The 14553-nt window shown below is 55.9% G+C and overlaps 1 protein-coding gene across 7 annotated transcripts in view; it reads right to left on the reverse strand.

Annotated features, from left to right (window-relative positions):
* The window catches only part of SHANK3 (SH3 and multiple ankyrin repeat domains 3), a 350787-nt gene that overhangs the window by 25078 nt on the left and 311156 nt on the right, over positions 1-14553 (reverse strand). For all 7 annotated transcript variants that reach the window (XM_074828192.1, XM_074828195.1, XM_074828198.1 and 4 more), the window contains 2 exons: positions 14363-14468; positions 3215-5540 (listed from right to left, as the gene is read on the reverse strand). In XM_074828192.1, the coding sequence (XP_074684293.1) occupies positions 3215-5540; positions 14363-14468 (2432 nt within the window). The remainder of the gene's footprint in view (positions 1-3214; positions 5541-14362; positions 14469-14553) is intronic.

Here is a 14553-nt window from a genome sequence, read left to right on the forward strand (position 1 = left end):
ACGTCCAGAGGCAGCACCTGCTCTTAGATGGAACCACTGTAAATTCAGAATTTAATGGGCTTAGGAGGGAACTCCAGCAATGAAACGTGGCACCGCAGGCAAGCGGCTCCGCCTGCCGCAGCAGCTCCTGCAAGGGCACCTCGTCATCCCCAAGTCCTGCGGAACTCAAGAACACCTCTGGGTCTAGGTAAGAGCCTTGGCTTGGCTCCCGACCCTGCCTGGAGCAGAGCTAAAGAATGACAGAAAAAGCTGCAGCACAAGTCGGGTCACTGCCCTTTAGTGCTCCAAACACCCCTGGAGGGGCTCAAACGGGCTCTGGCCGCAGCATCACCCGGGCTTTCACGCAGCCTGGCCAAAGGGGTGCAGCGGCCTTCAGACCCTGAGGGGATGCTCCAGGGCCACCCCGCCAGCACGGTCCCATCTCGCTCCTCCTCAGCACCACCAGGGGTGGCTCTCGGGGGAGCTTTAGGTAATACTGCCATTCTCAGGACAGGCCCAGGAAAAATGGACAGGCCCATTTCCCAGACTGGAAAATGTGTGTTGGAATGGGTTGTCTAAGCTTATCTAACTGCTCTTTACATTATTTTCTGAATTTACAGCAATTTCATTAAAGAGAGGAATTTTTCACAGTGAAGGAGCGTGGCTGACATCATTAAATATTCTATTTACAGCTGACTTCCTGGGAAATATTTCAAGTCTTTGACATCAACTGGGAGCATAAAAAATTCAGAGCTGAAAGGCCATGGCTTTCAGAAAAAGGAATGAGAACACTTAACTCTGCAGGACAGCTGAGAGGGCCGAGCACTTGGCGGCAGGGTGGGTAAGGAGAGGAGGAAGGGCTGCGCTTCCCGGGGCAGGGGGTTGGGGTCTCTACAGAAGGTGAAATGCAGCGTCGTGTCACGGGGCGGGGGGGGAGCTTCGGCAGCGTCTGTGCTCTGGGGAGAGGCGGGGGCGAGGGAAGCGCAGGAGTCAAACGGAAGAAGTGGAGGCGTGAAGGACGGGAAGGGTTGAGGAGAGGCAGAGGATGGGCAAGGGGTGTCCCCTAGGAACGGGGGGGTACTCGCACACCTCTGGCCGAGGGAGGATCTGGATGGACACGGGGGGCCAGGGAAGGGGCGAGGACAGGCGGGGGGGCTGCGCTCCCACCCCACGGGCAGGCACGGGTGCTTTTTTGCTGCTGGTCTGGGAGCCTGAAGTGGGCCGAGGGCAGCCAAGGCAGAGCCCCTCCGCCACCCCGGGGTGAGGGGGGTCAGCGGGGCCCCAGAGCAAGCCCCAGCGGAGGGCCAGCGCCTGGCACGGGCGAACGGCTGGAGGAGCTGCGCCCGGCTGCCCTGAAAGGCCGGTAATGTCCCGCTGGAGACATGCACAGGCAGCACTTTTTTGGAACAGGAGGCAGAGAGCGCCTGATTTCAGAAGGGTCCCCAAATTTAAACCAAGTGCGCTCAGTGCAGGACCCCGCGGCTCCTGACCGAGCGGAGCAGGGGGAAGGGACCACGTGTGAGACACCGGTCTCCAGGGAACGGCCATCGTGCATTTGGGGCTGAATCCAGAGAGCTGAGAGCGTAGCAGGGCAAGATCCAGAGATTTGATTCCACACTGAGGTCATTAACTACAAGTTTGGCACCTACTGAGAGGTGGATGACCAGCACGGCCAGGGAGATGTGAGCCAGCTGAAGGATGGAGCGATGTGACCCGGGGGGTACGTCAGGGAGGACACTTTGTCCCCTGTGCTACAGCTTGAAACGTCTCCAGCTGTGCCAGCACCACGTGGACTTGTAACCTGTCACCGTGATGACCTGCTTAGGAAAACCTTTCCAAAAGAAGGGTTCCCCTTCACTCAGAGCTCCCTGCTGAACTGGCACCTCGCTGACCCCTGGCAACCACCCACTGGTGGGACCTGGTTCCTGTGGCTTTGCTACCGTGGGACGCGTTGTGTGGCTGCGTCCTGACAGGGTGGCACGGGGCTGGAGAGTTTTGGGTCACTTCCTGCTGTAACTTCAAATTTCAGAGCCTTGTAGTGGTTCGCTCTCACATCTTGGGCTCTAACTTAAGGGTTGTTTGGTTTAGTTTAGTTTTGCAGTTAGGTGGGGATGTTGGGGTGGAAGCACGGGACAAAGGGGCCACTGCTGCTGCAGGGCAGCAGGTCAGGACAAACGCCGGGTGCCAGCAGGTCGGTGGGTGGCCAGGTGGGTCACGCCGGGCAGGAGCAGTGCGGGGCAGCGCGAGGGACGTGGGCAGGTCTGTGCTGCCGGGGGAGCGCGACGGTCACAGCTCCAGCAAGGGACAGGGACCCGGTGTCTCCCAAGTGCCATGAGGGACGAGGGAACCCAGGCAGGACTTTGTAAGAGAAGGAGGCTCCTGCGTGTCCTGGGGTCCCTCGGCTGCGACCTTTCAGCTCCGCTGGGCAGGTCGGTGTGTGGAGGAGGAGAAAAGGGGCTGAGAGGATCTACCACGCTCAGGCGCTGAGCCAGCAGCCAACCCCCCCCGGCCCGCAGCCGTGTGTGACCCAGCGCTGCGCTCGCCAGGAGACGGCCACCGCGAGCCCCTGTGGGAGGGATGCCCGGCTGCACCCCCTGCCCGCAGCCACACCGAACCCCCCCCGGCTGCTCCCTGCCAAAACACCTCCCGGCAGCTCACCAGAGCTGGCTCGTTCCAGAAACGGCACCGAGCTCTGCCCCAGCCCACAAAGGTCGGGCTGGTGCTGCCGTGTCCTTTCTACGGGCTGTCACAGCCCACCCTCGTGACGCTCCCGCTCAGCAGGGACTGACCAGAGCTCTAATACACAGTCTGACAACATTTGGAGATCCTTTGAAATGAAAAGCACTAGAGAAACACACATTGTTATTAATTGTTCAGGAGCAGACATTTAGAAGTGAAACCCACAACTAAATACAGCAGCTTAACAGCAGCATTGAGACAGAGGAGGAACATGGAGCAACAGGAAGGCAATTTAAAGGGAAAAAGCAACAGTGTGACTCGCTACGTGTGTGCGGTGCGGAGAGAGGAGCCAGGAGCAGATCACACCGACTTCTGAAAGCATGTCTCAGCGTTACCTCTCCCTGTGCAGCTGAGGAGTCCCGACACCTCTGGGACGCCCCTCAAAGCACACCAGGACTGCCGGGCACAGCTACACCCTGGTTATGCACCTCCCCGTCCCCCCGGGTGCCTGCGCCCTGCGCCCGCCCCCGCCCCTGGCCAGCGACCAGTGTCTTACCGTGCCGCGACCACCGGTGACTTCTTCCCGGGATCTAACGTGGACCCGGCTGGTTCCTCCCCCAGTGATCGTGTATCCTTATTCAGTTGCTGTAGTCGGGAACTTAGCTCACTGATCACAGTTGGCTTGTCATCGTCAGCCCCATGGATCGGCCTGCTCTCCATGGGGTCCCCCCATAGCTTGGACCTTCTCTGAAAGAGGTAGCGTGGCCGGCCAATGCTGGCGGATGCCAGAGTGGCCGCATGTTGCTGGGAGATGAGCTCGCTGTCCGAAGACTGCTTCAAAAGTGGGTCCCTGAAAGTAACTGGCCCCTTGCTGAGCTGGGACTTGAGTTTTGGCTTTGGAGGCACTGGTGGCTTCTCGAGTATAAAAGTTTGTCCATCCGCAAAGGAAGTGTATGTGTCAGTAGGCTCCCCGCTTTCTGAGGACAATGTAGACATGCTGGAGACCGTAGAGATGGTGCTTGTGGTCTCCAGGTGATGGTCACTTGAACTTCTGGTGTCCACCTCTTCCACTCCCGAGTCTGCAGCAGACTCCGGGGCTACGGGGGCATCAGAGGGCTTCCCTGAGGGTGTTCCGCCAGTGGTAGAAGGTGCTACTGCTGCCGCTGGTATGGATGGCGTGCTAGGCGTAGCCAGGTGGCTGACCGGTGTGCCAGGGGTGGTGACCAGTACCCCGTTCGCAAACTCGTCTGGTGGAGGCACCAGCCCTATCTTGGCCAGCTCCTCCCTGGTCTCCTCGTCACTTGAAGACAGCTGAGCTGGTGGGAGGGTAACCGTGTAGGGCTCCACTTCTTCCTCCGAACTCCCTTGTCCCAACGTCTTGTCAGAGGCTGGACTGACCGGAGGCTTCCCCGCGGGACTGGGCTGGGGCTCTGCTTTGGGGGACTCTGCCGGCTCTGTGCATGCTTCAGGGACAGCTGGTTTCTCCTCTTTTATCTCAAGTCCTATCTCGTCTTGGCCATTACTTGTGGCATGAACCATAATGAGGCCAGCGGTCTTCTGCTGTGATGTATCCACTATGCTAATAATCATGGACTTCTTGTCTTCTTGTTTTTTCTCCTCCTTCCCAGGTGTTTCTGCTCTTGCCTCGGTTTCTTTTCTCAGGGTGGACGGAGTCCCCCACTGGCTCTTCGCAGGGGCCAAAGTCCCAGAGTCTGTTCCAATTGCCCCTTTGCCTCCGGGTGAGTACGCAGGGGACACCAAGCTCTCCAACTCGCCCCTCTCTGGTTCTTTGGTTTGGATGTCCACAAACAGGGGTGCTGCTCTCTCTGAGTCTGGGCTGTGGATCGGGGTGGGCGACCGGGATGGGACTTGAGTTGAGAGGGCCCGTTCCCTTGCGGCCAGCGCAAGCGCCAGTGGTGAGTTCGGATCCAAGGGCTTTCCTGTGAGGGGGTGGATGAACGTTGAGGATGAGCTGCTAATTAATGGCTTTAAAGCTGAGACAGGGGAAGGCAGTAGTACATCTCGGCTTCCTAACAACCGCTCATCAATAGACCTGGACTGCTGCAGGGATGGCATGTCGCTGCTGGGGGGGGTCCCTTCAATGGCCCCAACCGAGAGGAAGACAGTGGATTTCCGCCTCTCATCCAGACGACGGTCTCGGTCCTTCATGACTCCAGCGATGGCAGTGGCAAAGGGGATGCTCGTGGCTTCGACCTGAGCGATGCCGGCATGGTGTTGATATTCCACTCCACTCAGGCGATGGCTCCTGCGGGTGGGAGAGGGCTCCCGGGTGAAGCCGCCGGTGATGGCCAGCGCTGCTCTCTCCTGGGCATCCTCCACTTGTAACTGCTTAACAAGAGGACTCTTTTTCCTCTGTGGCTTGGTGGGAGCAAACAGGCTGACGTTGAACTGACCCATGTTGGCATAAGGGTTGTCAATCACTCGCCCCTTCCTCTTCAGCTTCTCCGGAGGGGTTGCGGATGGGCCAGGCCGGGGGATCTCTGTTGGCTCCACGGGAAGATGGGAGGAATCCTGTAGGATTATCATGGATCGGGCCCTCTTCTGCCTTTCAGGGTAAGGAATGGAAGTCCTCGCCTGATCATACATCTCAGCTGCGCTAATGACCTGCGGGAGTCCGTGGAGTTTAGCCTCCAGGCTTGGCTTAAAGCTTGATCTTATGGTATCGTAAGCTCTTCCTGGGGGTGGAGGTGGCGAGAAGGATGGAGGGGGGCCTGTGTCAAAGTAATATGGAGAAGGAGGTGGGGGTGGGGCTGTCTGAGGTGGTGGTGGAATCCCATGTCCTTCCCTAACGGTGTCTTGCATCGATGTGCTCCGGGGAAACTTCCCATCTAGCAAAGAAGCAGCAAGTTTCTCGTCTTCACCTGGAAAACAAGATGAACAGTGAAGTCAGAGAGGATGTCTCTAGAGAATCCAGCGCACGACAGCCGCCGCAAAGTGGACAGACGACATCCTTTCCCTCCCCCCACCCCACCTCCCTTCCGAGTTGACCTTCCACTCCATCCCTCACCTGCCTGGTGCAGGTGTTTGCAGTTTGGCCCCTCGCTTGCGCTCACTTGGCTCAGCGGGGCGGCCGCAGGCTCGCACAACATCTTACATTGTTTTAAATCCACCAGCCGGCTGTGCCCAACGCTTTCCAGCCAGGCTGAACGCTCTCCAGAGCAACGCAACAGTGACAGAACTGAGCCCTTGCTCGATCAAACCTGCCGACACCCGAGCGCCACCGTGTCAGACAGCCGGGCGCAGCCAGGTTGTGCCACCCGCAGGGGCGGGTTCTCGCGCTCTCCCGCTCGCTGCTCTTGTGTCGCACTTCCCCCCTCCCCCCGAGGGGTTACATATGCTTCGATGTGCGAGACTGAATGCAGAAGCAGGGTCTAGCAGGATCTTACGTATTGCAAGAATTGGAAGTGCCCCAGAAAGCCGTTTTTACCATGAACTTACTACCTGGTTGCACAGCGAGAGCTTTCCCAGGTACTTGTACTACTCAGTGAAAGCGTGTCAGAATCCTGCTAAGAGAAGTGACAGGAGGGAAAATCCACGAACACAGCGAATTCGGTGCAAGAACTTGCCGGGATGTGTGCTACCCGACGCAGCTTGCTCCAGCCTCCTGCATCACCCTGCCCCTCCTCACTGCGTCCTGCTTTGCGATGCCCATCCCTTACTTGCCTCCTTCTTTGCAGCCACAGTTCAGCTGTTTTCAAGGTTTCAAATTGCTCTTGAGAGAACACTCAAGATGGCCGAAAGCCACGTCTTGGCACAGCAGCATGGTGACCACCTGCTTCTCCTCTAACAGCCAGCAGCATTCAAAGGGCTTTGGCAACTGCCTCGCATTATGGTCGCGATTTCACCAAACGCCTGCAGATGCAGAGTCCGCTGGGGGAGAAGGGGAGTATTTTGGCCAGTGAGCACTGAACTCTGCATCCCATCCCGCTGTTCAGACTATCGCTGTGCTCAAAGCTGTGCTATTTTCGCTGAACGCCGTTTGGGGATTTTTAATACCAAGGCAGCATAATGAACTGGAAGCACAGAACAAGTTCAAAGAGAGGCTGGACAAAGCCACGGCCGATGCACTTTTTGTGGGCTGTTACGTGCACAGAAGCCTCTGAACTGAAGATGGTAGCTGCCTGGGTGAGTATTCGGGAGAAAGAGCATATCCTTGCCCTGTTTTCACTCTTCCCTGGGCATCTGCTTAAGAGCAAGGCTTGAGACAGGATCCTGCACTAGATGGAGCCACGGTTTGATTCAGTACAGACACTGTCATGTTCTTAACAGCATGATGATCCAAAAAACCAGTCATGCCTTTATGCTTATTTCTGCTTCTCACCTGGGAATGGCCACAAGTTGAAACAAGGAAATTTATGCAGCACAGAGCTCTGTCACCTTGCCCAGACTGTCAGAGAACACGGTCCAGCACCATTAGAGCTTGTCTTGGGGACGCGCTGGGCGTCCTGTAGACAGGTACTACTGCGTTGGGTACCTCCTGCGTGTGGGAAGCTGCTTCATCTTTCTCAAATTTCCTGATCTGCAAAGAGCAGCCTGGCCAGGCGGCTGCCAGGCCCGAGGAGACACCGGCTACCAACAGTCACCAACAAGCTGCTGCAAATTCTCGGCCATCGACCGTGAAGAGCTGTAGGTGTGGGAGCCCTGGTCTACCTGGGAGCTCACAGTCCCTGCTGTGAAGCTCTTCTAAAGTGTTTAAAGCAAAGTATTTCACATGAAGGGTGAAGGGGACGGTTAGATAATCTAAAAGTATTCAAGGTGTGGGTAGTAGTTTTTGTTTTATTTTATGTAGCTGCTTTTACAATGATTCATTTTATTCTCTCTATTCCCCATTTGTTATTTTTCTCTGCTGTAAGCATCTCTCCTCCATTTTCTTTTCTTAAATGAGGAGGGGAGCGCTATGGAAATCGATATCCGAAGCACTGCCAAGTCGAGTGACCAGCTGGACACCTCACAGGGGCCTAGACAGGAACGGGCCAGCAGGAATCCATGAATTCCAACAAGGACGGATGCAAAGTCCCACGCTGGGAAGGAATCGCCCCTTGCAGTGGGCAGGCTGGGGCTGGGGGGCAGCTCCGAGGCGAAGAGCCGGGGGCTTGGCGGGCAGCGAGGGAACACGGGCTGGCCCCCGGCCTCGGCAGCGTCCTGGTCAAGAGGCAGAGCAAAGAGGTTATCCTTCCCACTGCCAGACACGAGACCACACCGGCAATACTGCATCCAGGTGTGGGGCCCCCAGTGCAAGAAACAGACCAAGAGACTGCAGGGAGCTCAGTGGGGAGCCACCAGGATGGTCAGGGCTGGAGCTCCTGCTCTGCTGGGAGAGGCTGAGGGAGCTAGGCTTGTTCAGCTTACCAGAGGGAGGCTTTGGGGGGACCTAACAGCAGCCTTCTGGTACCTACGGGAGGTCATCAAGAAGATAAAGCCAGGCTTTTCACAGAGGTCCATGGTGGGAGGACAAGAGGCAACGAGTAAAACTGAAACAAGAGGTTCTGACGGATACAAGGAGAAATGTCACGACGAGGACAGTCAAGCAGGGGAACAGGCTGCTCAGAAAGGGTGTGCAGTCTCCATCCTTGGGGGTTTTCAAGACCAGACTGGATAAAACCCTGAGCAACATGATCTGATGTCACAACTGACCCTGCTTTGAGAGGGAGCTTGGCCTAGAGACCTCCCCCTTCTGACCTGACCTGTCCTTTGATGCTACGGCAGAAGAGGGGCTTCATTACCGTTCTGACTGTCTCTACAACCCCACTCCGTGGAATAGCGGGAATAACATTGATTCCCTCCGAAAATGAACATCTCCTATTGCTCCTCAGCAAGAAAATCAACACGCAGGAGAGATCATGGATGGGAGAGGTGGGAGGAAGGCTAATTCTTGACAGGCTCTTTCTTCACTACCTGCAACTCCCCATTCTGACACAGCTCCCCTGCTCGCTGCAGAAACAACCACATCCACTCCCCCCGCGGCCGCTGCTCCTCTCCGCTGCTCCCCACGTCCTGCTGATGGCACCCCCCTTCCCCACCTCCCCTCGGGCCCCGCAGACCAGAGGCACGTCCAGGGCGCTCGAACCTGCCACAGGAGCAGGCAGCCTGCTTCACCCCCCCACCCCGAGGCTGCTGGCTGAGCCAGACCCCGCTGCGTTTAACCCTTGGAGGACCTTTGTACTGCACTCGGCAGCGCTCTCGGAACTCAGGCGAATCTCTCACACGCCCAGTATCCTGCAGCAGGGAGCTCTGCAGCTTACCAGCACCGTGGGCAGAATTACCTCCTTTTCTTTCTTTTGAAACTCCATCTATCAGTTCAATCTGATGCCCATCTGGTCTGTAAAGACCTTTTACGAGGCTTTCTTTGAATTGTGTTGCTGTGCTATTGTGTTCTCTCGCTCAAATCTTTCACTACCCATTCCTACTGTGGCAGCAAATTTTGTAAAATACGAGTCTTCACGACAGAAAGAAACTCCTCGCTGATGTTTAAGTGGGATCACACAGGCAAAATGAAACCTCTCCCTTCACACGGAGAAGCATCTGTTTATGGTTAAGCATGAGACTAATCATTGCTGAGTTTTATTTACTGTCTACGCAGGATATAGTTCTGCTCACGGAGTCTCCGAAGCTGAACAAAGGCAACCCGTAATCCCGTGGGAGCAGGACTGAAACCTGATGTCTTGATTAAGCACCGGATTTACGGCTCGGGCTCAGTCCTTGCGGAGCAGGCTGGGCCCTGCACAGAGCCTGCAGAGGTCTTGAGCGTCCAGCCAGCCAGAAACCCCCGGTGACAGCAGCGCCGAGGACGAGGGTCCTCCTAAAAGCTGAGGGACCAGCTACAAGACCTGTGAACCCATCCTGGCTGCTTTTAACCTGAAACGGGCAGAGAATTGATTTGAGTTTATCTAAAATGCAGGTAGCTGAAAGCACAGCTCTCTTTTATCCAACTCCACTCCCGCTGACTGAAATGTTAGCAGTTAGTGACTTGTAAATACTTTCATTTTTCACTTTTATCTTAACACCTGCCTGCTGCTAAACGCTGCGCTGGGCCATGGGCAGACCTCGGCCCAGGGACGGGCCATCTGCAGGAGAAGGAGCTTGGCCAAGCCCTGCAGCGTTTGGAGCTCTCCTACACAGCCCAGAGGTACCCAGGGAGGGCAGAGCTGCTCCCCACCGCGCGCACCCATGGAACAGCCCATCAGCCGACACGAGAAGCCTCCAGTGATGAGCCTCAGGCAGACTCTAACACGCAGCATGACGCCGAGGGAGGGCAGTTCCTTTAAATTTCTACCACCTGAACTAGATCTCCCTTTCGTTCCATCGGATCCTGACCCAGCCATTACCACTTTGCTCTCCCCCCGCGTCGCGGGACGACACGCCGCGCCTGTGCTGTTTCCCAGCGCACTCTGCTGCCAGTGACCGAGCGCTCCCGCCTCCTCCAGACCTCACCCCTCTGCCTCCCGCCGACGGGAGAACGTGATACCCTGTGAGCTGCTTCTCCAGAGGGACGGTGGAGGTGGGGCTGACCCCTGAGAGCAGAGCATCTGCCTGTCGCAAAGGGCACAACCCTTCGTGTGCTGCCCGGGACCCCGCTCTGTGCCCGCTCCACCTTCCATGCACGTAACTAGAAGATGAAACTTTAGTGACAAGTAAAAGAACCCTTTGTTAAGTGCCATCAAGATTTTGTCTCTCAGTTCTCTTCAAACAGCACATACTGCGTCTTCACCGTGGTGGGGCATATAGGCTGCCTACAAACTGCAACAAGACACCGCCAGGATCAAACTATGCAGGCTGGCACACGCAGGAATAAAGAGCTTGAGTCAAAACGGAGCCGCCAGCGCCCAGCAAGGACCAGTAACGAAGCCTGTCTCTGAGCACCCCGAGTGACTGGTCTGAGCTGGGACGCGCGCTGGTGGGTGCGTGCCTGGAGCGCAGCTTGGCAAAGCCACAAGCCTCATGGCAACCCCCCTCTGCAACTCGCAGCACACTCAATGCATTATTAATCTCCAAAGAAAACACAAAAACTCTCCATAATGCTTTTGGGCCCGTTGCCATAACAGCCTAAATCCCTGTGAGAATCTAACTCTGTGCATTAATGCGGGATAGCTAATGAGGTGGCTCTCTCTGGAGCCTGCCCCAGCCTCGCTGTCCCTGTGCGGGGACAGCAGAGCAGCTCCTGAAGCCACCCCTGAGCAGGAGCACAAAGGTGCCAAGTGCTGTGGTTTCAAAGTTGAAAGCGGCCGAGCATCACCGTGCACCAGCCCCAGGCACCAACAGAACGGACAGGAGGAGGAGGAGGAGGAGGAGGAGGAACAGTGCTGGCTGCTCCAGCACACAGAGCTTAAACTGCAGCCAGGGTGAACCCCAGAGCCTGTTCAGAAGAGGGGAAGCGCCAGGAGCTCCCCTGGGCTTGGGGAAGGATGCTCTGGGATCAGGGAGGGTGGCCAGTCCCCCTCACGGCAGGGGGGGCAGGGGGGCACCCTCGGCCCGAGGTGGTGAGTGACAGCCCCGGCACCTCCGAGCACCGAGACAAGGCGTTGGGGGTCGGGGGCCTCCGCCAGCGCCCGCAGCCCACCGAGGTTCTGAGGGACCCGGGGACACTGGCTACCACTACCAGGGCAAAGCCACCACCACAGTGTCTGGGATTTGCTGAGGCTCAGCGAGCACCATGACGGCTCTGCAGACCTGCGAGTGTTTTTAACTTCTGATGCTGGAGCAGATGGCGTGGTAGCTATCTTGGAAGTCTGACAGAGATTTTCTTTTCTATCAGCCTCCCCACTGCAATGCATTTCTTTTCTTCACATTTCTGTAGAAATATTTCTTCTGTTCTGCTTGCTTTGTAGCCAGCCGAGGGTTAACTACCTTTGTCTCAAGAAATCTTCAGATGCAAACATGAAATGCTTTGATCTTTTGTTACAAGTCCCTGGGAATCTAAACCAGCTGTGTAATATGCAAATAGTTCAGAGCATTTCTTCACAAAAAAACAACCAACCAACCAACCAACCAACCAATCAACCAACCCCTGCTTATTTTTCATCTAGTTCCTTGCTTTTAGTAGTGATTTTTATCATGAAGTCAACTGACTGTACAGCGTATGAGCCTGTCATTGTGGGTGTGAAATGACAGCTCAAGGACTTCTAAAACAAGCCAATTGCAACCCAATTTCTACTGTTTGGCTGTTTTCTATTTTAGCTTATCTGGAATTCCACAAAAATTAGCCGTTTTCTAAGAGGCATTGCTTTCGGTGTGTACTGTGGCAGGCAAACTGGGAACAAGAAGCTGCTGTCCCCTCCTCAAGAGGAATTGTTCCCTTGCGGTGCAGACACACACATGCCTTTCTTGGATCGAGCATAATTAAGAGCTACATGCGATTTTTTCCTGTATTTGTTGCCGGGTTGTGCTTGGATGCTGTGCTTGTGCCAGCTGCAGCCATTCCGGCTCAGAACAGGGCAGCGCCAGGTCTGCTTTTAATCTTCCCTGATGCAGATTCAATTTAGCGTTTCTAATCCCCTTGTTGCACGATGCCTGTAGCTGGGATCCCGTGCGAGGGGCGGGGTCTCAGTGCTCCAGGTGCTGCACAAAGACGACATACATGGCATGTTCCACTCCTTGCTCGTGAGCGTAGAAACCCTACACACAACCCAACAGACCTTATGGGTGTATAAACCCTGCGAAGGCCGGATCCCGCGTCTGCGCACGCAGTGATCCGTGATGGCGTACCCGCACAGCGAGCGCCACGCAACGAGGTGCAGGCTTAGAGGGACTTCCTGAGCCACTGACTCTTCTTTCACAAGCAAAAGGGGAGCTCCTTACGGGCAAGTATCTCTTATTTCATGAATACTTTCCCAGTTTATGATCTATTACTGGGTTAAGATGCTACTTCACACAAAAGATCCCCTTTAACATGATTTCCAGCTGTTTGTGGCTTGATTGGACAACTTCTGCTTAGAAGCATTTTCACAAACATCCTCACATACAAACCCTAGGATTTAGTTTGCAAAATAAACACATGCTTCAGACCCCACCGGCCACGGCACGCTGGTCTGCCGGGCCGCAGCCACCACCAGATACTCGTACAGTCAAGGGGCACTTGTGCAGGAGTCACCTCCTCGACCACGATGCAGGATAGATCACGTTAAAAGTGCCCGTTTCCCTCTGGTCACCACGGAGGTTCCTGAGCACCTTCCCTGGATGGGGATTTCTGCACCATTGATGCATAAGGTTGGATGAGACCAACCCCGCCCTGCACGTGCCACCGAGCGTTTTCACCTTCCTGAGCGAATGAGCAGGTCATTCCCCCTGCGGCAAGGCCGCGGGCCGGGGCTGCGTGATCCCAGGCACTGAGGCAGGCAGCTCCGCTCCCTTCCTACCACGTACGTTAACAGCATTGCAACGCACGAGCAGCTCATCAATGCCTACATTCACTTCCAACACTGTGCCGTGTCACCGGCTCGGCCCAGGTCCCGTTTCAGCTGCCCCGAGGAGCAGGAGCTTTCGCCCGCGGGTCTCACCCCAGGACAGCAGCTTTATCCACACGGTGTACGTGGACGCACCAGAGCAGACCCTTAAACACCCAGGCTTTTTTTTTTTTTTTTGCTAAGATTATCTCTCCTAGTTTGTTTTCCAGATTAAGCACACACACATTTGCTTATCTCCAGCGACCCACCGCTCTCAGACCAGTCCCATGGGGGGCTACAGGTACCGGCTGCTCTCGTACACACACGAACGTGGGACATGTATGCGTGGCAATTCTGTGGCTCTGCACCTTAAAAAGTACATTTTGAATCCTAACCCTTGAATTTTTTGACTAATTTTTACATTCTTGCTGGGGTTCTGCTGCTCTCAGCTGTAGCTCTATTCGCTTTCTAGGTACTTTCTATTCGCTTATCCTGTGTGTCAAACTCACAACTTGCTTTGGCCCCACCGTTACCATCAGACGATGCCTTGGGGTTACCTAAATGCACCGCTTGCCCCAGAGCACCCCACCCTTCCCTCTGCCCCCTTCCTGCCCCAGAGCTTCTCTATGTAAGCGATGACACACGCAGCCCAGCTCCCACCTTGGTGTTACTGCCTGGAGGAAACCCACTGATGCACGAAATGGAGAGGAGAAAACGAGAGCCCCCATGCTGTCACGGTGCCACCAGCCCTTGCTGCTCTGCCTTCTTCTCCCATCTCCCTCCTCCAGCCTATTTTTGGTTTTAGGTGCATTTCAAACCTTTTGGGACAGGCTCTAAAGATCCCAACATAGACCCTGTCCTGTGTATTCTTTGAAAAAAACTCAGTTGCCACCTGCTCCATCGCCTGAGCCTGTGACAGCCCCTGGTCTCCGGCTCAGCCACCCAGGTGCTCCGCACGCTGCCCGGGCAGACTCCATCACCCATCGCCCCTCGTTTGCCAGCCGGAGGGTGGGAGAAACCCCCCCGCCCCTGGCAGTGCTGCAGAGACTGAGAGTGCCAGGGACCTCTGGAGCTCCCCAGCCCGGGCGTCTGCGCAGGGCCGGCGGCAGCGTCCCAGGAGGTTTCTCAGCACACACACAACCTTCCACGCAGGAATCGCGTTCAACGTCCCCACGTCCAAGATCTTTAGTTACAAGCCAGCAGAGAGGGCCCCGTCTTTCCTGCTGGTGCCTGTGCAGGCACGGACGCTCCACGGGGATGGTTTTTCCTCTTTAGGGAGGGATTTCCCCCCCAGTTTGCCTTACCTACAGATTTTGTCCGTGGAATTCCTTTGCGCAGTGAAACATGGGGCTTCTCAGCTCCCGCAAGGACCCCCGAGTGTGCTGCCATGCCCTGGCGTTCGAAGAGTGACTGGAAGAGAAAACCAGGAAATTTCCATTCTGGACATCCGTGAGACTCAGCTGAAAGGGCACCACAGTTCCTCTCAGTCTACCTG

This window comes from Strix aluco, chromosome 5, assembly GCF_031877795.1.
Source record: "Strix aluco isolate bStrAlu1 chromosome 5, bStrAlu1.hap1, whole genome shotgun sequence".
Classification (NCBI taxonomy): domain Eukaryota; kingdom Metazoa; phylum Chordata; class Aves; order Strigiformes; family Strigidae; genus Strix; species Strix aluco.